Source organism: Puma concolor, chromosome E3 (assembly GCF_028749965.1).
Source record: "Puma concolor isolate L17-30 chromosome E3, mPumCon1.1.hap2, whole genome shotgun sequence".
Lineage (NCBI taxonomy): Eukaryota > Metazoa > Chordata > Mammalia > Carnivora > Felidae > Puma > Puma concolor.
In genome coordinates this window covers 13,092,517-13,117,992 of record NC_141682.1, presented here as the reverse complement: position 1 = coordinate 13,117,992, position 25,476 = coordinate 13,092,517, and the positions used below count along the sequence as shown (strand labels likewise).

Here is a 25,476-nt window from a genome sequence, read left to right as displayed (position 1 = left end):
AACTGTGGGCTCTTCCTTTCTCCTCTGTGACTCCATTTTACTGCGCTTGGGCTTTCCAAGACTCCAATAAAGGTATAAGGAGATATGGCACCATGAGGTACAGTAGCAAGCCAAAATGACAGTCAAGTCTTTTAAAATGTTATTTGTTTGTACTAGTTGGTAATTCGTGGTGTTTGTTCAGGCAAACTCTAACCAGAGCTCAGATATGAATGGGAAATCAGAACGAGGAGCTGAAATAGCCCAGAAAACTGTGGCAAGCAATTTTCCCTCACATCCGAGTCCTTCAGACAGGTGAAACTCAAATGATAAAAGTGTGGAATATTAAAGTGTTCACCTTTCATCCACAAGTTCCTAAATCTATTAGCTTTTAGTAACTGCATTTATAATTTTGATAGTTCTACCTCATAAAGGAAAAAGAAAGAAGGGAAGGAAATTGGGAAGGAGGGAAGGAAGGGGACAAGCAATGGATAGTTGAATCTAACTGGATCCCATGAGGAGACTGCTATATGCACCAATTTGTGCAATAAACGCCTGCAAAGAAAGCAGCAAGACACATGCTTGCAGGCTACAGGTCACCTTGCAAAGGATGGAACCAGAGACCTGAAGATGACTGAGCCACAGAAAGAAGCCTATACTTGCCTAGTCTCCTCCTAAGCAAGCAAACAAACCCAGACTATGTGAAACCCACTCTCCCCCTCCTCAGTTACTAACAGCATAAAGAGGACCTGTTCTTTGTAACCTTACAATTGTAACTTAATGACACCATACCCCCTTACCCTGTAGGCTGGTTAGAAAAAAATGAAAGAACACAGCTCAGACCTGGAAGAACAAAGACAAATTTAGGGTCTCAAAAGCATAAAATTCTATGCCCCTCTTCCAGGTGAAAAAAAAAACAAAAACAAAAAAACCTGCATTCATCTACTCATGGAACACATACAAATTATATAAGAAAAATGGTTCTGACCTAGCTAACAATGTCCCTACATTGTTTTTGATCCCTTCCTGTCTTGGGTCTCACCAAATTAATCCCCATCTTGCTCTTCCAAACTTCAACTGTCTGAGAGTTTTCAAATCTCAACTTCAAAATCTACTTGATTTTTTTTTTCAGAACTTTCTCAAATGACCAATTGCTATCCCAGCACTAAGTTCTTTTTTCCTATATCTACAGAATATTAGGTTTAATATTAACCATGAAAAAAAAAGTGTGGTTTCTTGAGGAGAAAAAATAACACGAGGCACTTTTACATAGTTAGTCTACATTTAAAGTATTTGACTAATCACAGCATAGGGGTAAAATAAAAATAAAATGTAAAGCCACCAACCCACCATCCTCCACCCTCTGCATGTGGAGACACATACACACACACACACACACACACACACACACACACACACACACACACACACACATATGCACATACCCTCCTATCAAGAAATGCTATAGACTTCTGTCCAAAAGCTTCCCAATCTTATAGCCACTGGGACCTAAATTATTCCTTAACAGCTGACCTCAACTATTATTTTCTGTTTGGGGACATATCTAATCCTAACCTTCTCTCAAACTAAATAATCGCCATTTATTTTTCACAGTATATATAGGACTTGCATAGAAGAGTCTCAGAATCTCTTTATCACCCTCAACGCTGAATCATGCAGAATGCTCAGGTTTTTTTAACCCCTTTTCAAGAGAACACTGTCAGAGGATCAAAGGCAATCACTAACTTTGTGATTCATTTTTTAAATTTATGGATTCATTTATATCCTACTTCCAAAAAAGAAGTGAAGTAGTCAATCTCAACAAGTAACACAAGCCACAAGGAACCATATCACAATCTTCAACCTCATCTCACTGATGCTCTGCTTTGTACCGTAAAATATTCAAATTCAGTACACACAGTAAAATACTTGAATTCATAACCAAGCACACTATTGCCACTCTTCCTTTTAGGAAAACTTTCTCACCACTTAGAAACTCCTCAGATCCTAGATCCCAGGCATACTTTCAGAAGTGAAATGCTAGAACTGACCCATTTACTCTGTAGTCCCATCCCAAACTTCCTAAGATAGAAACTGAAAAATCCACCAAAAACAGAGCTCTACAGCTTTCCCTGGCTGTGTAACAGCAGAAGGGTTCTGACCTCTCTTGAACTACCAGTTCATACATAAACGAGCCAAAGGCAGATAATTTAAAACCTTTATTTTAACATCACTGTCAACCTCCTTTGTCATCCAACCTTCCTTCCCAGCTTGCTTAAAAAGAAACCGAAAGGACCAAGAGACAATAAAACACACTGGCTGGAGGGCAGCTTGGTGGCATCAGAACTGCTGGCATCAGGGCCGCCATCACATTGAAAGGGCTATTAATGAGAATCACTCACCAACATTCACCTCATGGTGGGGTTGCTAACAATCAATGAAAGCACTGACACCAGGCAGGACAAGGGAGCAGGAGAAGTGAACTAACCATCATTATTTACATCTCCCCTTCCCCTTGCCATTCACACTTAAGCAGCAGCCTCCACTCCAACTTCTGAGCCTGACTTTCCAAGTCATCTATCACCAGCCCACTCACCCTAGACTGAGAGATCACCAAGATCCAAGATCTGGAAAGGACCCTGGAGATGCTTTGCAGCATTCCCCATATTGGATTAGGGGTTACAATGCCAAGAGTAAGAAAGAGTGCCCTGTGGTCAAGGAAATAAAGCACATCTCACTGTCTTCTCTGATATTCAAAATTCGCATTCGTATAATGAAAAGGCTTTTAATTCTGGCAGAACAAGCCACCCGTTTAATTTTGTCTTGCCCATCAGGTTCCAAAACTACTTGAGGGTAGATTACATTTTTTTGATCTGGAACACCACTTATGAACATCCAGCAGAGCTAGGTTCCCTTCCAACTTGGGTACGTTTGCTCTAAAATTAGTCTAAACTTCTCAACTAAGGGATGAAGAAAATTATGCTTTTAGAGAGTAACTTCCCAAACTCACTCAACTAGTTAGGAGGGCCAAGCCTGGAACAGATGTCTGCACAGGTGTCCACCTACTTACACAATTTTGTAACTCATTTCTACCAGTTCTTCCTTACCCCCAAGCCCTCATCAAATAGCACCTTCTCAATCCTCTTGTTTCTGTTCTTCTTCACTATTCCTTCTTCTTGGAAGTCTCTCTCCATCCCCCATTTCCCTATCTATCCAAATCACTTCAAACTTCTAGGCCCCTTCTTCAAGAAGCTTTCTCAAACACTTCAGCCTATCTCCTTACTCCTACTCTGAATGCTTACTGCACTTAGTTGGTATTAGACATTCGAGCACCTGTTTCAAAATTATTTTAAAGGTGCTGGGCTTAGTTTATCAACTAAACTGCATACTCCTTCAAGGTACTATATATATTTTAGGTTTACCTGCACTCTTTCTAGGCACTCCATAAATATTTGCTGACTGATACGAGGAACATGATTAATGTTTTTCAAGCAACTGAAATAAGTGAGATTCGACCACACTAAATTATAAGCGCCTACTAACATGGCATGTCGTAAGCACTTCAAATTCTGTATAGCCTATTTATGCTACCACTGTTTAGGTAAGCCCTGAAACTACTCGGAAATGAAGACCACATAAGAGTCTTGGTTTGATCCTCTAACCAGCAGAAGTAACTCTTCCTTCATTTTCACAAGCCTGCAAAACTCCCAACTGGCTTTCTGTCTGCTAATCCCACCAACTTCATCTTTGGTCAGTTGTACATATAGAGGCTGCCCTTAAAACCCATGCATAACAGAGGGGGGAAATGATGGATTTGCAAAGGGAAATTTTCAACCATGGTGTTCATGTGGCTTCCTAATCAAGACTACACAGAAAGAAACCCTAATAAAAACAGAAAGGCAATATTATCTGGCACATCAGTGTACAGACAGTACTAGAACCCCAAATTTCCATTTATACTTTGTTGGCTGAAAGCCATTTTTAAAAAAATGAGGCATGGTATCTGGATGTTCACTCTCAACCCATCATTCAAAGAATATTCAAATAAACAATACGGTATCGAAATGGTAATTCTGCTTCTCAAATGCATAATGAAAAGAACACCATGTTCAACTTTAGCCTCCTCACCTACCCTCTTATCTTCTATCATAAGACTCTTCACAATCATATACTTGAACTTCAGGGCACAATTACTTGAGACAAGTATCCCTGCAGAATATGAAAGTACCTCAGCCGGTTTCCCTGCCTATAAGGTCTGGGACCTCTCAAACTACCCCTACAGCTTTCATCACCTTAAATAAAAAATCAAACAATACTGAAAAATAATCAACATAAAAATGCAAGTTCTCATTAGGCAAGTTTCTTGCTTTTACTCCAGCATTAGTAAAACCATAGCTGAACTGGAACAGTTTTTATCAGCACTCTTCAGAACTTAGGAGCCTCTTTTTTAAAAGGAAAGTCAAAATGAGCTACTCAGGACAAAATCACAGAGTCAAATAACGAGTCCATTAACACTCTAAGTATGCAACAGCACCGTGTGCCAGCTACTGCTCTGAACCAGCATAAGCTACAAGCCTAGCTGTGCAAGCCAAGATTTCTAGTTTCTTATCACATCCTACTAGCAGCAGCCTTGATGACACGTGGTGACAATTGATTTCATTTCTAAACACAAGGCACAAAACCATATTACGTACTATGGTAACTCTTGGCATCGATAATAATTCCTAACATTTATAAGCACTCCATTAACATATATTTCTGTCCAAGTTCATAGTTTAGTTGCCGATTTCCTAATAAATCCTCACATTTCTTGGTGACAGTTCAGTTTAAATCTTGTAAACTGAGAACAGGAGGACACCAGAGGTTTCAATGATCATTATACACATACGTCTGACCATCCAACAGGGACACAAATGTGATAAGCAGCAAACAGATCTACCTTTTCCCATAGAACCAGACATATATGATGATTTTTATTCCCCATTGTGTGTTCTGGGTATGAAAAGTTTATTCACATCTTTCCTACAAAAGCAGGCCTCTTAAATGTGAATGAATACTAATAGGATAGTTGAGAACATTAGGGAACTGATGTTAATTTACTTAGGTGTGATAATGGTACTACTATAGAGTTTCTGGTGGGGTTTTGGTTTTCTGGGTTGTTTGTTGTTTTTTGTTGTTGTTGTTGTTTTGAGTCATTGCCATTACATACATATAGGAATATTTACCTATTTTTCATATCCCATCTGGGAAGGGGGTGTAGATGGGATACAGATGAAATCAGATGAGACATGAGTTGGTAGTTAGTGAACCTGGGCACTGGGTATATTGGAGTTTATTATACATACTTAAAAAGTTAGGCCTTTTAGATCTACCTACAGATATGTAAATGATATTTAGATATGACGGCAGCACAGCATTCAGCTAACCAAAGTAACCTGGGTTTTGATCTAGAAAAGTAGCAGAAAAAACAATCACGGTAAGGAAAGGAATGGTATTGATGCTACACTTTGAACTCGACCTTTCCTAAAACTTAAGTTTTTTAAACCCAAAAGACACTAGAATGGGTACATTTTCTCTCAAAAGCCAAATGGACTAAATTTCGCAAGCCCAATCAAATATCTACTTATTAAAATTAAAAACTACTGCATAAGTTATACCTCCCTCTACTTGGCCTTCAAAAATGTTCATGGGAAAATGCAGGCCCCTCTTGCTTACTCACTGTAAGGGGCCACACAGCAACCCAGGAGGACCACGCAGAAAGCAGAACCACTTGTAACCAGCTCTTACAAATAATGTCCTAACCCAATCACAGAAAGCAATGGTGAGCCAAATTCTAGGCAGCATTTTCTATTAGGATACATGCTGCCATTTCATTATCTATTTCAAAGCACAAGAGAAAGACAGAAAGAGAGAAAGAAGTCACGCTGTACAGTACCCTCCCACCTTGGCAAAGTTAAAGCCACAGTTAGAATTATCCTAATAAGTGGTGAGCCTCAACACTCAAAATAATTGTGTAAGATCCATTTTAGCCAATAAATCACCAGTTCTAGAACCAAAGGGTAACTGATTCAATCACTAACATCGAAATCTACGGCCACCAATACCATCACCACCAATCTCCCTTCCTCCCCAACCACTGGCCCCCATCCACCACCATCACCACCAGCGGCCCAACCAAAAAGCAGTTCAAACAGAAAAGAACAACCCTGACAGGATAGCTTCCTTTTTAAAAATATTTAAACCTGACACCCAAGCACACACGCAGAACCAGCAATCTAAACCTGTACGGTTACTGCACGTGAGATTTAAGCTGTCATTAACAAAGCTTACACCCGATCATCTCAAACAATACCATAATAACAGCGAAAAAACAAGAAGGAAAGGGAAAAGTTTCCTTCAGGAACGTCAAACCATCACACCAGGTGCATGAAATACTAGAAACCAACTCCTATCTGGGTTTTGTGCTTAAGAAAGCAGGACCAACTCTGCAGAATCTCAAAGCCTTCTGTGTGTGTGGTGTGTTGGGGGTGGGGACAGGGAGGTTGGGGGGAGGAAAGGGGGGTTACATCTGTGGAGGCCAATGACTGATGCTAGCACCAAATATGATCTCTGCAGGTAAAGATAGTTTCCCCCAGGCCCCTGGACAGTCTCCCTCTACCCACCTCCTCCCACCCCCAGGAGCCAGTAGCTGGCAGGAAAATGTGCATTTGGAAATCAACACTGCAGGTGCCCAAGGAATAAAGAAAGACATACATACACATACACACAAAGCCAATCAGGAAGAAAAAGAGAACACACACACACACACACACACACACACACACACACACACCAAAAAAAAAAAAAAAAGAAAAGGGAGAGGGACAATTGGGTGACAAGCCCTTCAGATAGATACCAGCTAGGATTTTATTCTTTCCTCCCACCAGTCCTCCCTGGTGTACCTTTTTATGTCCTTTAACCAAACTGCTCAGGTACACACACACACACACACACACACACACACACACACACACGTGTGTGTATATGTGTATAGATGATATTATATATATAATTAACCCTTTCTGCAATACAGCCCCACACAGAATACACACAGATAGAGATATTCCATCCTTTCCTCTCTTCTCTCCCCTCCTCCCTCCTTTTCTCCCAACCAAGAGAAAACGCCCCCTTCCCCAGCTTCACCAAAAAAAAAAAAGGGCAGGGGAGGGGGGCAAAGAAACCACAAAACCCCATCAGTCTCCAGTCCCGAGGACACCCAGGACCAGGAAAGGTATATACTATACAGACACACACACACACACACACACACACACACACACACACACGGACATATGGTTCTGTAGAAAGCACACAGAGAAGCGTCCACAGGCGCCCCAAACCCAGCAAAGAGACTTCCACCAGCCAAGAAGCCATGATTGGGGAGGGAGAGGAGGAAGGAGTAGGGGCAGAGCTATCCGTGGAGGGGGGCGCATTGTTGTGATGCCTGAACCCCTTTCTCCCTGCCCATCTGCTGAGGAGGGGGTGCAGGGAGGGGGCGCAGGGAAAAGGCGAGCGAGAACGAGAAAACGAGGAGACCAGGCACGGCTCTGCGATTCCCTCCCGCTGCCTGTCTGCCCGCGCCCCCCAGCTCCCCCCCCAACAATGAGACCTCAGCCTAGACAGACAGACAGCCAGACAGACCGGAGCGCGGCGGGGGAGGCAGCGGAGCAGGGCGCAGCCGAGTGGGGTCGTGCATAAAGGGAAACCGGGGGGGAGGGGGGTCCCCCTTACCTCCAGCGCTTCAAAAGTGACAAAGCTGGTCATGGCAAATCCATCAATGATGTCCTCTTCGGCCGAGGTGGACTCTCTCCGCTTCCTCCGCGGGGGTCTGGGCCGGGACGGGGCGGAGGACGGGGGCTTCCCATTGTCTTCCTTGTCGGAGCCCGACGACGAGGCGAGCGAGGGCGCCCGGGTCCGGCCGGCCCCGCCGCCGCCGGCCGCGCCGGCCCCCAGCCCGCCCCGGGAGCGCCTCTCCCGGTCTCGCTGCGACCGCGACCGCCGCTTTTTGCGGAGTCCATGGCCCCGCGTCGGGCCATCCATGGCTCTGCCGCGCCGGGGTCTCCCCGCTCGCCGCCCGCCCGCCACAGGCTCCGGCCGCGGCCACACAAAAAAATTGACACCAACCCCTCCCTCCCCCTCCTCGGCTTCCCTCCGCCCCGAGGAGGGCGCGGGGGAGACGGCGGCCGAAAGAAGGGAGAGAGGGGAAGAAAGAGAGGAGAAAGAGAAGGGGGAAGGGGCGGAGAGAGGGAGGAGGGACGGGAGCGAGGGCGAGAGGCGAGGAGCCCAAGTGCGGGGCTCCCCACAGCACCGCGGGTCGGAGATTCCTGTGAGCAGCGCCGAGCAAAGTAATGGCTGAACACACAGGTCTCCTTTAGAGGCAAAAAAAAAAAAAAAAAAAAAAAATAACTCACCAAGCAGGCAATAAATCAGAATAGCGGAATGCTTTGATCAAGAGACTGGGAGGCTCCGGGGAACCCTCCCCGCGGCCATTCTCCGCCGCGCCCCCAGCCCCCCGAAAACGCCGGCCCCCGATTCGAAACCGGGTCCGAAAAGGTCGCGGGAAAGTGGGGGCAATGAACTTCACCCGCCCCTCGCGCAGGAAAACACCCCCGCCGCCTCTCACACACGCCTCAGAGAAAACTCACTCCCAGGCTCCAAAATTTTTAAGATATGCTTCCAAGGGAGGCCACGGCTTCCGAGCGACCTGAGAGGGACGAGACCCCCCAGAGAGGGAAGCATAATAATGAAATAATTGGGAGGGGAGAGGGCGAAACTGGAAGAGGTGGAAGGAGAAGGGAGGTGGAGGAAGGGAAGGAGGATGCTGGAGCAGTTGTGGGGCTCGCTTTTCGGTCCTGGAGGGGGGAGGAGAGGAGATCAAAGAAGAGAAGAAGCAGACCCTGACGCTGCCACCCACCCCCCCACACACACACTCCCCTCAAAAAAGAATTTTTTCCAGTCCCAGAGAAGAGGTCACCCTTCCTCAAAAAAGGGAGGGGGGTGAGTCAGTCGACGAGGAAAGCAGAAAGAAATCTCCAGCGGGAGAGACACCGATGTGCCGCCGCTGCCGCCGCCTCCTGCCGCCGCCGCTGCCTCTTCGCTTCGCCCAGCCCGAGGGAGAAGCGCGGCCAGGAAGCGCCGGGAACGCCGCTCTCGCCGCCGCCGCTAACGCTGCCGCCGCCGCCGCCGCGAGAGCCCCGAGCCGGAGGGTGCACGGCGTGTCCCCGGGCGGCTGCAGCGGGAGCCCGGGCACGGCCCCATCCTCCGCCCGCCCGCCTAGCTCAGCTCCCGCTCCTCCCCCTCCGCGGCCGGCCCACCGTCGCCGCCGCCGCCCGCCTCAGCCCAGCCCCGCGCCCGCCCGCACGCGCGCGCGCGCACGCGCCCCCGCCCTCCCCGCGCCCCGCTCGGCGCGCGCTCCCGCCCCCGCGGCCCCGGCCGGCTGGATCACGTGGCCCGCTGGGCTCCCTCCGCCCCCGCCCCCTCCCCAGTTGTAGAGTGTGTAGAAAGCTAAAGGCTGGGGGCTGGCCGCGCTCGCGAGCCCAGGGCATGCGCGCTGGGGCGGCCGGGCCTGCGCACTGGGGGCGGAGGGGAGCCGGGAGTGGGGAGCGGGGCGGGGGCGTGGAGGGGGCTGCCCGCGTGGGGTCGGCTGCGGCCCGGCAGAGTTGGCGCGCGAGGGTGTGGAAGCCGAGAGGTGATCCTGCCGACCGCACCGCGGACGCGTGCGGGACGCTGTCCCTGTCTACTCCGCGCTCCCAGGTCCGCGCGCCCCGCAGCCTCTTCGGGACACTTGTCCCTCGACCCCCTACCCCAGGCCCCGGCGGAGGCTCCCGGACAGCCTACTTGGGAGGCTCCCAGAGTATTTTTCTGGGCGACCTACGCAGCGAGGGAAGGAGGAATTTTTGAAAAGGGACACAAGGTGGGGGGGGGCTTCCCCGGGAGGGGGGCACGACTGAAGGCGACAGAAAAGGGAGCGGGTGCCAAAGGGCGGGCCTCGGCTCCGCTGGGAGACCCCGAGAGGCCCTACGGCCGGAGTTGGAAACTTTTCTCCCACGTGGTAACACAACGCGTGACCGAGTGACCCCGCGCCCGTGTGACCTTTGGGCCCTCCTCGCTTTCATGCGGGGGCTCTTGGGACGCGCGGGCGGCTGCGGAGCGGGAAGCGCAAGGCGGTGCGCCCGGGGCCGAACTTGAACCTCGGCAGCCGCCGCGGGCGAGGGGGCGGGGTTGGAAGGGACCGGGCTGCCCCAGCCCGAGGACCCGTTGGACATGCAAAATGCAGTCCCTACCAAGGTCGGCTTCCTTTAGTGGGGGGCGGAGGGGGTTTCTCTTTTTCCTATCACTGCCCCTCCTTTCGCAGAAATGTAGCTGATGCTTATAAAAAGTTGTATTAAAGAGTTGACTGCAGCCCAGAATCGATCAACAAAAGAGACGAGCCTCTCTAGGTAAAATAGCTGTGCGTTTTTCGGGGCACTGGCATTGATCTGTACGGATCAGAAAGACGCCGACAGCTCTTTCTCACCAACGTGTTAGCTACCCACTTCACTTTGTGTCTGGCACATAAGTAATGTGGCACATCACCCCTTAGCCTCCAGTAGCTTACACTTGGGGAGGAAGAAAAGGAAATAAGCTTACATTGTTAAATTGCTCACAATGGGTCGGGCTTGGTACTAGACGCTTTGCACATCTTTTCTGTTCTTTACTAAATTTTTCCAGTAGTTTTATTAGTACTACTGGAAAGAGGTGGTAAAGAAAATCACATGACAACTTGATGCACCCAAGATTGGTTGATTCATTCATTCATTTCTTCGTTTAACAATCATCGGGGCCTGCTGTGTACCAGGCACGGTTTTACATGCTGGGAACCCAAAACATAGAAGGTCCTCCTTGGACCTTACTTTCTGGCAGGCAAGCCTCACTCATCTTGCAGCCTCACTCATCATGACAATTTAATGGTCATTCCCATAAGTCACACCCCTTCGGCATCCCCTTTTCTGGGTCTTTATGAAATGGAGGTGAGGGGCAGGACTGGAGGATGGTGGGAAACAAGTTGCAAGAGGAGCAACCCATGAACTGTGGATAAGACTTGAGCTTTCTGCCTGCCCAGGGAACAGAGCATTTGACCTTAGGCAAGACTCTTAAATGACTACTTTTCTCATCTGTAAATCAAAGAGTTTCAATTAGATGTTCAAAAAGTTCCCTTCACGGTCTAGCTGAAAGGCCTTCTCAAAAAATATCTTTTTCAAGTAAATGGTGTGCTTTAATTTCTGGAGAGAAGTGGCTGATACATATAGGATCTGATTCAATGTATTAGGAACATGGTTCCACCTTCCAAAATTTCCTACCTAGCATAACTGAGTTTGCTGCCCTCTGGAGCAATTAACTAAAACAGTGCCTCCGTACAGAGTGTAACTTTTGTGTTAACCTCTAGGATGCTGTCCCAGCAACTACTGAAATCCACGCTGAGTTTATCAAGTTGGCTCCTACAAAAAAAGGGCAGGTTCTTTGTCATTAAAGGAAGGATCTGGGTTCATTTTTAGGGTTTTTAGGAATATGGAAGATGTTTTAGATACTGATAATTTTCATTGAAAACTAAGAACTTGCAATTACAGTCACTTTTCACGACTTTGGGGGTTGGGTTGAGGAAGGTGTGAAATTGCCAAATATAATAAAAAGTATAATATTAGTGACTTTCCAGAGTAGCCCTTGGCAGTCCTGTCTTTAAAGAGTAATGTCTGGTAGGGAAAAAAAATGGATGGTAATGCACTGCATCCAAGAACCTTGCCTCTGGCAAGAGTAATTTGCAAATGCATTTTGGGATAATGTTTAAATGATTTTTTTTCAGGGTCCAAGTGCAATGCTCACTGGAATTGGTAATGCCTTTTGGGTCAGAGTTTCAATTTTCTTCCATCAGAGAATTAAAATTGTTTGTGGATTATGTTGCTCATATCTGTTTCTAATTCTCCATATCATCTATGTTGTAAGAGCAACATGATTAATGTTGTAATGATTAATAACCACCGTATAATAAGCTAAGTGCTTACTGTTTGCCAGGCACTGTTCTAAGTTATAATATCTCATTTAATTCTCACGAATTTTGAGAAAGGTTTTGCTATACCTATTTTACAGTTGAGTACATTGAGGCTTAAGAAGGGTAAGCATAGGTAGCAGAGCTTTTTCATGGTAAGCTGAATCTGGTGTGGGTGACTCCATAACCTGTTCTGTAAATGGTTATGCTGAAATGCCTTCCTCAGAATGATTCCTCAAGAAATCAAGTGCTGTGTATATAGTTCTTTGGAAAACTGGCAATATCTACTCAAGTTGAGCATATGAACACTGTATGGCCCACTAATTCCTTTCCTTGGAGTATACCCATGTCAAATGTATATATCAAAACATATCTATTCAACAGCTCAGAGCGTTATAGTAACCCCCAAACTGGAAACGACCCAAATGTTCACTGGCAGTAAAATAGGTAAATAATGGGTGATGTATTGACATAATAGAATACCGTACATCACTGAGAATGAACAATTTACTTCCAAATGCAGTAACATACATGCAGCTCATAAATATAATGCTGAGTGAAAGAACAAGACGCACAAGAGTATGTGTTGTGCAACAACAGGCAGAACTCATTTATGCTATAAAAGTTAGGACAGTGGTTACCTTTGAAGGGGGTCTAATGACTGGGACAGGGCATATATAGGGCTTCTGAGGAGTTGATCATGTTCTGTTTCTTGGGGTTGGTGCTGGTTGCACATGTGTTCGGTCTGTAAAAAACCATCAAGCTGTACTATGATATATGCACTTCTCTGTACATATACTATACTTCAAAAAATATAAAATGCTATGGGTAAGTGTGGGGGGTATTGCTTGTATACACAGAAGTATTTAGAGAATATTTTTTCGTGCATTAATGACACTATCCAAATGCTCATCAACAGTAAAATGGATAAACAAGCGATGGTTTATTCACACAATACTACACAGTGTGAACACACAATGGAACACTGTATAGTAAATGAAAATAAACCATAATGTATCATCAGATTTCTTACTGGGCAAAATGAAAGATAAAGCTTTAAACTTGTAATGGGCAGTTTGAATGAGCTCATGATTCATATCAGCAAAAGCTTAGGTGAATTCTTTGCCAAAAGATTGTAGTTGATAAAGAGGAAAGCTAAAGAAATAATTCCATAAGAGGTTGCTTGTTTAGTAGGGAAGACACTCAAGTGGTTCTGGAAAACACAAAGGGAAAAACTTACATGTGTGTTCCGGAATAAAATACTTAACGCACGAGAGCCTCTCCAGTTGTGCAATCTTTTATTTGAAACAATGATTAATACTCAAACTATATCTTGAACATTCAACCTTGACTAGTCAGAGAATACTATTCTAGCTTGATGACTGAGCTAAACTCTGAGCATTCCATGCAGCGAGAGATATTTTTGGTACCGGATTTTCTAAATTACTAAATTTTTATATCCCTCTGATGTCTTGCACTTTGCACTCTGCCAACACGGCAATTATGAATACATCCTTCTTGATATTACATACTAGTACATAATATTTGAATTTAATTTATTAGGAAGATTGATTTTTAACTCAAGGCAGCTTAAGGTTTATGTTTTAGTCGTTTATAACTTTCAGTTATTTTGCACGTGAATCTGCCCTGAGACAAGGTACAGAGCTGGTTAATGGATCTATCTTTATGCCATTTCCAAATGAGCAAACAAGGAGAATAACACATTTACTATCCCTTCTTTAACCCTCATAAGTTGTTTTTAGTAATAAGTATTCCTGGGGAGAAGTGATAGCTTGCATTAACTGACAGCCCATCAGCGAGAACATTGTTGTAAGTTTGCCCTAATTATCACCTGCTGTTTTAATTTTTTTTCTGCATTGGAAGTTGTTTTTCAAACTGCAGTTTTAATGTTCAAAAACAGTGAGGGGATGAAATGTGTGGTTCAACTTGCTGAATGTTGTGCTGCTTTCCATAATATTGTACAGTAAACATTGGTCCTCTCTACAGGTGCCTGTGATGAATGACACATCGATCAACCCATAGTCTTCAGACATTGCCGTGTGAAGCCAATGAAAGATATCTGCTGGTAACCAAATGATGATCTTATGAAAAGGTAGTTCTGACAACTTTTTTTTAACATTTATTTATTTTGGGGAGAGTTCAAGAGGGGGAGTGGCAGAGAGAGAGAGAGAGACAGAGCATCCAAAGCAGGCTCTGCACTGACAGGCTGACAGCAGGGAGCCCAATGTGGGGCTTGAACTCACAAACCATGAGATCATGACCTCAGCCAAAGTCAGACCCTCAACCGACTAAGCCATCCAGGTGCCCTAGTTCTGACAAATTTTAATGAACGTTAGATTTTCACAAAATTAATCAGTCTTCCTGTCCCTTTTCAGGGCAATGGCTCTACTTGACGTGGTCAGATGGGGAAATTGATGGATAATCACAAGAAAAAACTTTAAATGAATGTAAAAAATTTTTTCAATGTTTACTTATTTATTTTGAGAGAGAGAGAGTGCATAAGCAGGGGAGGGGCAGAGAGAGAAACAGAGAGAGAGAGAATCCCAAGCAGGCTCTGCACAGTCAGCCCCAAGCCTGACATGAGGCTCGAACTCACAAACCATAGGATCATGACCTGAGCCGAAATCAAGAGTCAGACGCTTAACCAACTGAGCCACCAAGGCGCCCCTAAATGACTTTTTAAAGGTACTAATGGAAGATCTCTGTATTTATTACAAATCATAACCCTGAGGAACAATTTCTATATTGGATTTGGTAGATGACTTGTGATGAATTGTGATTTTTTTGTTTTCATTTTTTTTAAGTTTACTTATTTATTTTGAGAGAGAAAAAGAGAGGGCACGAGCAAGTGAGGGGCAGAGAGAAGGAGAGACAGAATCCCAAGCAGTCTCATGCCATCAGAGCAGAGCCCAATGCAGGACTTGAACTCATGAACTGTGAGATCATGACCTGAGCTTACCCAACCGAGCCACCCAGGCACCCCGTGTTTTCCTTTTTTTAAGTAGGCTCCACACCCAAGTCATGGGGCTTGAACTCACGACCCTGAGATCAAGAGTCAGATGCTCTAACGACTGAGCCACCTAGGCACCCTGTTTTCATTTTTATTTGAAGAACAATGAAGATCTAAAATGACCAGATTCAGAATAGAGAACATCCTGGTTGAAAAATTATCAATCCTTTGGAATTGCATGAAGAATATAATAACTTATAGCCCAGACCTAATTGCAACCTTCTATTTATAAAACATAATAATTATCGGGGTGTCTGGCTGGCTCAGTCAGATGAGTGTGTAACTCTTGATCTCAGGGTCATGAGTTCGAGCCCTGTGGGTGTAGAGATCACTTAAATAAAACTTAAAAAAAAATACAAGTAATAAAATAGAACATAACAGTTATTTTACATTTCTGTGTTCAAGGCCTTTTGTGGTCTGGTCCCAGTTATGTCATCAACGTCCTTTCCTACAGCATATTTCTACGCATCCTAAGCTAAGCTCTTGCCTAGAAGACTTGCATGCCATTGCCCATGCTAGTGCATCAGCCCAGAATCTCTTTCCTGCCATCCAAACTCACTGAATATCTCCTTACCCATCAAGAGCCATTTATCCATCAAAACCAACTCATCCAAAGAACTTACTCCAATCACTACTTCCATTCAGAATTAACAGTCTCTTCTCTACTTACATGGTATTTTAATTTCTGTATATTTTAAATATTATTATAGATTTCAGATTAATATAGTGAACAATCATGCAGTCTCTCAGTAGCTTAAGAAATAGAACATTTCCAGGGTGCCTGGGTGGCTCAGTCGGCTAAGCATCTGACTTCAGCTCAGGTTATGATCTCATAGTTCCTGACTTTGAGCCCCACATCAGGCTCTGCTCTGACAGCTCAGAGCTTGGAGCCTGCTTTTGATTGTGTGTGTGTATGTCTATCTCTGCCTTTTCCCTACTTGTGTTCTCTCTGTCTCTCTGTCTGTCTGTCTCTCTCTCTCTCTCTCTCACAAAAATAAATAAATAAACAACAAAAAAAAAGAGGGGCGCCTGGGTTGGCTCAGTTGTTTAAGTGTCTGACTTTGACTCGGGTCATTATCTCATGGTTCCTGGGCCTGAGCCCCATGTCAGGCTCTGTGCTGACAGCTCAGAGCCTAGAGCCTGCTTCGGATTCTGTGTCTCCCTCTCTCTCTGCCCCTCCCCCTGCTCATACTCTGTCTCTTTCTCTCTCTCTAAAAAATAAAATAAAATATTTAACAGTCTGTTTTCTGTTTTGTCTCTTTTTTTCTCCTTTGGTTGTTTTGTTTCTTAAATTCCACATATGAGGAAATCATATGATATTTGTCTTTTTCTCTGACTGACTTATTTCACTTAGAGTTATATACTCTAGATCCATCCAGGTCACTAAAAATGGTAAGATTTCATTCTTTTTAATGGCTGACTAATATTCCACGTCTTCTTTTTCCATTCCTCTATCAGTGGACACCTGGGCTGCTCCCCTAAGTTGGCTCTTGTAAATAATGCTGCAGTAAACATAGGGGTGCTTATATCTCTTTGAATTAGTGTTTTTGAATTCTTTGAGTAAATACCCAGTAGTGCAATAACTGGATCATAGGGTAGTTCTGTTTTTAAATTTTTTTTTTAACGTTTTATTTATTTTTGAGACAGGGAGAGACAGAGCGTGAACGGGGGAGGGTCAGAGAGAGGGAGACAGAATCTGAAACAGGCTCCAGGCTCTGAGCTGTCAGCACAGAGCCCGACGCGGGGCTCGAACTCACGGACCGTGAGATCATGACCTGAGCCGAAGTCGGCCGCTTAACCAACTGAGCCACCCAGGCGCCCCGGGTAGTTCTGTTTTTAATTTTTTGTGTTCCATTTTGTCTTCCACGGTAGCTGCACCAGTTTTGTTCCCACCAACAGTGCACAAGGGTTCCTTCTTCTCTACTTCCTTGCCAATACCCATTGTTCCTTGAGCTTTTGATTTTAGCCATTCTGACAGGTATGAGGTAATATCTCATTGTTGTTTTGATTTGCATTTCCCTGATGAGTGATGTTGAACATCTTTTCATGTATCTGTGGGCCATCTGGATGTTTTTGAAGAAATGTCTGTTTATGTCTTCTGACCATTTTTTTAATTGGATTATTTGTTTTTTGGGTGTTGAGTTGTGGAAGTTCCTTATACATTTTGGATACTAACCCTTTAATCGGATATGTCATTTGCAAATATCTTCTCCCTTCAGGAGGTTGTCTTTTAGTTTTGTTGGTTGTTTTTTGGTTTGTTTGTTTTTTTTTTTTTTTTTTGCTATGCAGAAGCTTTTAATTTTGATGGGGTCCCAATAGTTAATTTTTGCTTTTGTTTCTCTTGCCTGAGAGACATGTCTAGAATGATGTTACAAGTGGCTTGTAGTTTTTTTGTCATTGTAAATAACACAGGTGCACAAGGAGACAGGACCTCCTTTGCTTACAACACTGTTATAGAACTTATTCTTTTATTATTTCGTTATTATATACACATCCTGTGACTTTTTCTTATCACTTGGTAAACTCTATAGGATAGGGACTGGGTAGGAAGTAGCAGGTAATCAATAAATTTAAGTGGTTTGATGATTTATCCTTCCCGTATTTGAGTTTAGATTTTGTAGTCTTGGGCTGTTGTGTCTTGCAGTACAGATGAAGACTTGAATTTTTGGATTTTCATGTATCTACTTCAGAAATCCTAAAATGAAGCCTCAAAGGACAGTTGATTTGGCCATACTTAATATTAAAATGGACTCCTACCAAGCATCTGTGTTTAAAAATGAGTTGGTAGCATTTCTGAACTTCTCAGTGCCTCTCTCAATTTTGGAACACAGGAGAGTTTCCTATGAAGTATGATTATCAGTGATCTCATTTTTTTTCAAGTGCCTTTTTCCTTTTGAAAGATCCTAAAAAAAGGAAAATCTTCGTGTATGATAAAAATTTCTTGATATTTAGAACAAACAAATAAACATACTGTTTCAACTATTCAAATAAAGAATGTCACCCAGTTTCTAGGATGGGCTCATATTACCAGGATTTTTCATGAAACAGTTACTTAAGTAGCAGGGTAATTGATAAGAAACTAGTTATTAGAAGAAAATATTGATATTTTAAACTGTTTATATGTTATCAATATAATTTTACCATAGGTTTTATTTCTTTAATTTAAAAAATGAGTATTACATACACAAAGATACTTACAGCCTTATCATTTATAATAGGGGAGAAAAAAACAAAAACAACAAATGTCCTGCAATGAAACAAATGAAATGTCCTATATTTAAGTACTTTATAACATGGAATTTTATGAATTTATTAAAATCCATATTGTAAGGATATCGATTTTATTAACTAATAACATAGAATTGCACACACCTTGTGACAACAATTGTTTTTAGAACTGCTATATAGTCTGTATAAAGTTTAGAAGGAACACAACAACATATACTGTTGCTTTATTTTAGTAGTAATATAGATGGAAATTTCTTTTTAAATTGCTTTTCTATATGTTAAATTTTATTATAAATAAAACTTTGTGAGTATCATATCTCTTTTCAAATAAGATGTGGATATGAGGTGACTGACCTGGCTTGCCCAGAATCAAAGGGTTTCTCAAGATAGAGGACATTCAGTGCCAAAACTTGGACCATTTTCCATGAACTGGGACAGTTGTTCACCCTACAATGTGTCTTTGATTGGTAGGAGGAGGTAGGAAGAAATCAGAATTTAATTTCAATTGTCAGGATATAAACTGGATATCGTTTTGATCACTAACTAGAAATTATTTATATTTGAGACTCTGCTCTTCCCTATCGTGGCTAATGTAAAATTGCACACAAAATCTTAAAGAGACAACCTTCTACTAATTACATATTCACCTGGTATCCATTTCAACAAATGAAATTACTCTCCGCACACATTAATTGGCATAATTACTGAAACGCCAAAATCAGATTAGCCACTGTAGCTCAAAGAAAAAAAGAAAGGAAATCACTGCTCCAGCAAATTGCAGAAGTATTTTTTAAAAAGGGCTTGAAAAGGTTCTCCCACTTGTAGGTAGTTTTATACAAAACCAATAAAATATGACTATTTTAATATTCATTCATGAGATATTTTTGGGTTCTTAACAGTGTATTTTAGCTATATTGCAACTTAAAAGTAAGTCTTTCTAATATCCTGCACTTTGTTGATTGTTCCTATAATCTCTATTGTGCATGTTTTAGTGGCATAGCACTCCTATTCAAAGACAAATTGTATCCACTATTATTATCTATTTTCATAATTAACAATCATACAGTTATTCTAGAAGCCCAACAGCAGCAACAATGACATCTTTGTATTTGCAAAAAGCTTACTTTTCAGATTTCTGGCTCTTTTTCCTAAAACACTGACATCATAGTAAAACATTGTTCTGCCTGCTTTGAGTTCAAATCATCTGATAAATTAGAGAAACACAAAGATAAGAAAGAAGACATATGTTAGTATAATTCTGCAGAGCAAAAAAATCTTTGCTCTGACTTCGTTACGTCTATTGCTTGAATACATGGGATATATTGTTCCATGGTCTTACTTCTTCATTTCCTACGCCAGATTGGTCTTGCCACTTCAGATGTAATTTCCTGCACAACTCACCTTCCATGCTCTCTGTTCCAGTATTGTACTCTTATTAGAATACCTTGCTTTCCAGGATCTTTATCAAAGCTCATTAACATTCTTGATCATCATCATGGTTATTGCCATTATTATTTATTTTTGCTCCTCAATGCAGAATGTTTTCTCTTTATTGCAATATTTGTTTTGTTCTCTCTGCCATTAATAACTAGTCTTACACATTAGTATAGAATTCTGCTTTTGTTGAAAATAAGTGCCACGAATCAGAGAAACATGAAGAAAACAAATAGAAACACATTGTGGTACATTTCTTCATGATAAAAACAGAGGCCTGCTCAGATTCTTTGTTAGTTTGGTTTGATCACATGGAATCAAGCACTTCCTGACCTGTGAAATCTATTGCCAACTTTTGCTTCTATGTTATTAATTTCTAATTACATTTTTTAAATTTTGTTAATGTTTATTTCTTTTTTGAGAGAGAGAGAGCACGCACAATTGGGAGAGGGACAGAGAGAGAGGAAGACAGAAGATCTCAAGAGGGCTCTGTGCTGAGAGCAGAGAGCCGGACACTGGACTTGAAGCCACCAACTGTGAGATCATGACCTGAGCTGAAGGCAGACACTTAACTGACTAAGCCACCCAGGTGCCCCTAATTGCATTTCTTATTAATAATAACTTAATCTCACGTAACAGAAATAAGGTGATATTACAACCAAATATATAATGGGACCAAAATAAGGTGGGGAAAAAAAAGAAGGAAGAGGTAACTGACCATAAAAAGTAAGAAGGAGGAGCGCTTGAGTGGCTTAAGTCAGTTAAGCATCCAACTCTTGATTTTGGTTCAGGTCATGATCTCACAGTTTGTGAATTTAAGCCCCACATCAGGCTCTGTGCTGACAGTGTGGAGCCTGCTAGGGATTCTGTCTCCCCCCCTCACTCTACCCTTCCACCACTGTCTCTCTCAAAATAAATAAACATTTAAAATAAAAGAAAGATTTTATAGATTATTTGTATTATATGTGCCATTCTTCTCAAGCTTTAGGTCTTGTCTCATACTATGGAAAAATTGTAAAGACAGAAACAGTAGAGTGTGTTTGTTCCACTCAACACCTGATAAAAGTTTACTTTTCTTGTATTCCCCATGTTAGGGACTCCAACCTTAGTCTTCACTTAATACTGCTTTAAAAAATGTTTATAGGGGCACCTGGATGGCTCAGTTGGTTAAGCATCCGACTTTGGCCTAGGTCATGATCTCATGGTTCTTGTGAGTTCGAGCCCCACATTGGGCTCTGTGCTGACAGCTCAGAGCCTGGAGCCTGCTTCGGATTCTGTGTCTCCCTCTCTCTCTGCCCCTTCTCTGCTCATGCTCTGTGTGTCTCTCACTCTCAAAAATAAATAAACATTAAAAAAAAATTTTTTTAATTTATAATTTGTTGAAGTGTATTTATTTTGAGAGAAATAGAGAGAGCCACTGGGGGAGGGGCAGAGAGAGATGGGGACAGAGGATCCGAAGCAGGCTCTGCGCTGACAGCCCAAAGCCCAATGTGGGGCTGCAATTCACCAACTGTGAGACTGTGACCTGAACCAAAGTTGGACGCTTAACCAACTGAACCACCCAGGTGCCCCAATAGTGCTTAAAATTCTAACAGCATGTCAGTTTCTGTACCTCTACCTTCACTGCACACAAATACAAACACACATGCCAGGATTTATCTGTGGTCAAGTCCACACTGACTGACTAATTCTTTCCTCCATTCTGCCAGAGTTCTGTGAGTTATCCCAATTCACCTTTATAGAGGACTATCAAAACATAGCCATTTTACAGCCACCATTGGTGATGGGTGCCAAAACCTTTGGGAAACAGGATATTCATAAAGTCTCAGTGTCACTCTCACGAGACTTTATGGGGAAGGGGAATTTTCACACTGCAGACATTTGGTACCTGCTGCCTTAAGCAAATGATCAAACACTGCATCACCAGTTATGACATCACATGCCTCTGATGTGATACACTGAGGATACAACAATATGTATATAATATGCCTTCAGAAAATGTTTAACCCTGACACAGTGAGACAAATCTAAAATGAGGGACATTCTGCAAAACAACTGGCCTGAACACTTCAAAACTGTCAGTATCATGAAACAAACCAAAAAAGGTTGGGAAATTATAGAACAAGGGAGGGTCAAGAGATAGGATAAGTGAATGCAACAGATAATCATTGATTGGACCCTAGAATTCAAAAATTAAAATTAAACAAAGGAGGCAGAATCAGCCCAGGAGGCAAGCAGGACATTGCTCCAGAGACTACATTGACTGCTATGTACCCTTGCTTCAGGAGATATGTATATTTACAGACAAACATAGTTCTCCTATTCAATTACACATAATTATATACATCACATATATGATACATATATTTATATATGATATATATATCATATAAATGTGTGATATATATAACATATATAACATATATACATATATATAACATATATATCACACATTCATATAGTTAGAGATGCTGTAGTCGAAGATACCATTTTACAAATAAATAGAGGTCCAGAGAAGTATGGTGCCTTGCCTAATGTCACACAGCTACACAGTGTTAGAACCCAGGAGTCCAGTGCTTTATTAACTATCTGAGGCTTCCCAGGGCACCTGGCTGGCTCAATCAGTGGAGCATGAAACTCTTGATCTCGGGGTCAGGTGTTCGAGCCCCACATTGGTGATAGAGCTTACTTAACAGCAACAAAAAATTATTTGAAAACAACAAACTATTTTAAGCTTCCTCATTTTGTTGTTTCAACAAAAACAACAGCAACAACAATAGTCAATTTAGAATTTCCCAAACTATTTCAGATTCATTAAAAGCCTTTATTTTTTTCAGGCTACCCAGTTCATCTCTCTTTTTCTATCAATCTGTGAAAATGAGGCTATAGAACAGAAATTTACATGGCTCCAAAACCTTAAGCATATGAGATTTTTGGAAACTAAAGACAAACCTATAATAGGAAATTATCATAGCCAGAAAGCAAAGTTTGAGGCCATGTGTTTCCTTCTATAAAAGTGACGGGACAGAATACAGATTAAACTACATCCTCTAGAAAGAAGTGATTCTTTGTTTTCAGATTTGAATGAACTTTTTTATGGCCGCTTTTGAGGTGTGGCTGACTATTGAACGGAATTTGAAATTAGAAATTTAGTGAAATTCTGATTTAAAAACCTTCTCCTACCACTCTGTAATCTATGGTGTTTTTATTTCGAGCACCACCAGCTTTCTTGAGATACAAATGTTCTTGAAGTATTTCCACCCGGTTTTGAACTCAAAGAAAAAATCCCCAGGAGTGAATTTCTGTTGTTGTTGCTGTTGGATCCCTCTGGAAAAACCCAAGCTTCACTTCCCACTGACCCCTCTGTTCCATGGATGTCTGTCACGGGCAAGAACATTTAAAACCGCAGGGAAAGAGTGACAGTGGCTTTATGCCCATGAATGAGTGCTGCCCAATACCCCTCTCTTTTTCTCCCAATCCTCTGAGAAAATAAGACTGCAGAGCAGAAGGACAATAACAACATTATAGTGCAAGTGACCTTAAAAGCAAGTAAACCCTATTATTTGAATGGAGTAATGGGTAGGCCTGAGCATTATCAGTCACTCTGGATGTGACAGAAGTGTACTTCTTGTTAGAGCATCAGAGTAAAAACCTTTTCAGCATTGCATTTGCCTCAAGCAAGCAAAAGGGAGTGGTGCGCAATACTAAGAACGCTGTCTTCTGTATCACTTTTTCCAGAAATCTTTCATCTGGGAGGATGCCATCTGACATAAAATGTATTTCCTTCGTTGAAGTCTCATGCCTCCTGTCCCTTCAGGTGGCTTCTGTTTTGCATTCAATGTGTGGCAGTGCCACAGAAACCTTTTCTTGCTTTTGGTTATGAAGATCCTTGCTTTCCTCCTTGAGGTATTATGACCGTCTTCTCTGTAAACCGTGGTCGTATTTGATATGTGAACAGTGTGTGTATTTCTTTGTTTCCTTCCTTAACTGTTATCCTAGCATAACTTAATTGTTCCTAGCTGAATGATGGAACTTGACATTCCGGCATAAAGAAACATGTGTGAAAATATCTTCCACCTGGTGCCAATCTACAAATTCTTACTTTTTTCCAGAAAAGAAGTCATTCCGGCACATGTATGATACCACAATCCCAAGGCAATGAGAAAAGACCTTCTTGGCTATATTAAAAATAATTTTATTCACCCTCAGCTAGGCAAACCTGGAGGAAGATTAGGAGATAAGTTGCCCCCATTTATCATCATACATTCAATCAATACATTCACTCAACATTTCCTCTGACACTCTATTAAACCAACCCCCTCTACTAGAGAGATAAAACTCTTTAAATAGAAAATAAGTAGACAGTGATGAACAACAATATTATCCCTGCCGACAATTTAAGTTCCCAGGACTTTGGTAAACTTTTGAATCATCTCTGGTCTGGGCATAAAATTGCATTTCCCTGCTCTCTAGGGAAGATCATTTGAATCACTTGCTCTCTCTCACTCAAGTTCTATATTCTAGAACAGAAGAATGACTGCTATGTTTACAGAATGAGTAGCAATGGCCTAGGATTGCCATAAATCTGCGCAATATGTCCCTACTAAATAAGGGACCAGGTATATGTATAACCCGGTTCTGCTTACCAAAAACGACCCACTATGGAAAGAGATTTATTTATAAGGAATTGATTCATGCAATTTTGGAGGCTGAGAAGTCCCAGTGGTCCCCCATTTATAAGCGCGAGGCCCAGGAAGGCCAGTGGTATTGTTCCAGTCTGAGTCTAAAGGCCTGCGAGCAAGGAAAGTATTGGTATAAATTCTAGTCCAAGTCTGAAGGTCTGAGAACTAGGGGTGTAAGTCCTAGTCCAAGGGCAGGAGAAAACCAATGTTCAGGTTTAGCAGTCAGGCAGAGGGTGAATTCTCCCTTCCTCTGCCTTTTTGTTCTTTTCAGGCCCCCAAGGGATTGAATGGTGCCACCCACAGTGGGGAGGGCCATCTGCTTCACTCAGTTTAATTCAAATGCTAATCTCTTCTGGAAACACCTTAACAGACTTAGCAGGAATCCTGTTTAGCCAAATATCTGGGTACTCCATACTCTGGTCAAAGTGACACATAAAATTAACCATCACAGTTAGGAGACTAATATTTATTGACATCTACTGAGGTGCCAGGCAATGTTCTTTATACTTCATATATACGTTAGCTATCCCACTTAACAGGAGGCTTCGGGAAGGTGTGAACCATCTCTCTCTTGCTGAGCATTATATTCTCAGTATGCTGCATAGCTCATAAGCTCATGGTGAATATTCACCAAATGAATAAATGAATAGAAGGACCTCATCAAATCCTCAAAAGAAGCCTGTCAAGTAGACAAGGTGTAGAGCACATCTTCATTTTACAGATGAAGAAATGGGCTCAGTGAGTTTAAGAATATTGTCATCTCAGGGCACCTGGGTAGCTGAGTGAGTTAAGCATCTGATTCTTTAATTTTTTTTAAGTCTATTTATTTAGAGAGAGAGAGAACGAATAGGGAAAGGGCAGAGAGAGGGGGAGAGAGGATCTGAAGTGGCCTCCGTGCTGACAGCAGAGAGCCCATGCAGGGGATCGAACCCACAAACCACAAGATCGAGATCTTGACTTGAGCCAAAATCGGACACTAAACCAACTGAGCCACCCAGGCATGCCTAAGCATCTGATTCTTGATAATTGGCTCAGGTGGTGAGTGGTCCTGAGATCGAGCCCTG

The 25,476-nt window shown here is 42.6% G+C and overlaps 1 protein-coding gene and 1 long non-coding RNA gene across 7 annotated transcripts in view; one reads left to right on the top strand and one right to left on the bottom strand.

Moving 5' to 3' along the window:
• AUTS2 (activator of transcription and developmental regulator AUTS2) overlaps nucleotides 1–8,980 on the bottom strand; it is a 1,118,163-nt gene extending 1,109,183 nt beyond the window's left edge. For all 5 annotated transcript variants that reach the window (XM_086691880.1, XM_086691883.1, XM_086691882.1 and 2 more), the window contains exon 1: nucleotides 7,747–8,980. In XM_086691880.1, coding sequence (XP_086548006.1) covers nucleotides 7,747–8,055 — 309 coding nt within the window. In that variant the 5' untranslated portion in view covers nucleotides 8,056–8,980. The remainder of the gene's footprint in view (nucleotides 1–7,746) is intronic.
• A 654-nt stretch (nucleotides 8,981–9,634) lies between these two features.
• The window catches only part of LOC147572981 (uncharacterized), a 72,522-nt gene continuing 56,680 nt past the window's right edge, over nucleotides 9,635–25,476 (top strand). For both annotated transcript variants that reach the window (XR_015245426.1, XR_015245425.1), the window contains exons 1-2: nucleotides 9,635–9,768; nucleotides 14,045–14,150. This is a non-coding gene — a long non-coding RNA (uncharacterized LOC147572981). The remainder of the gene's footprint in view (nucleotides 9,769–14,044; nucleotides 14,151–25,476) is intronic.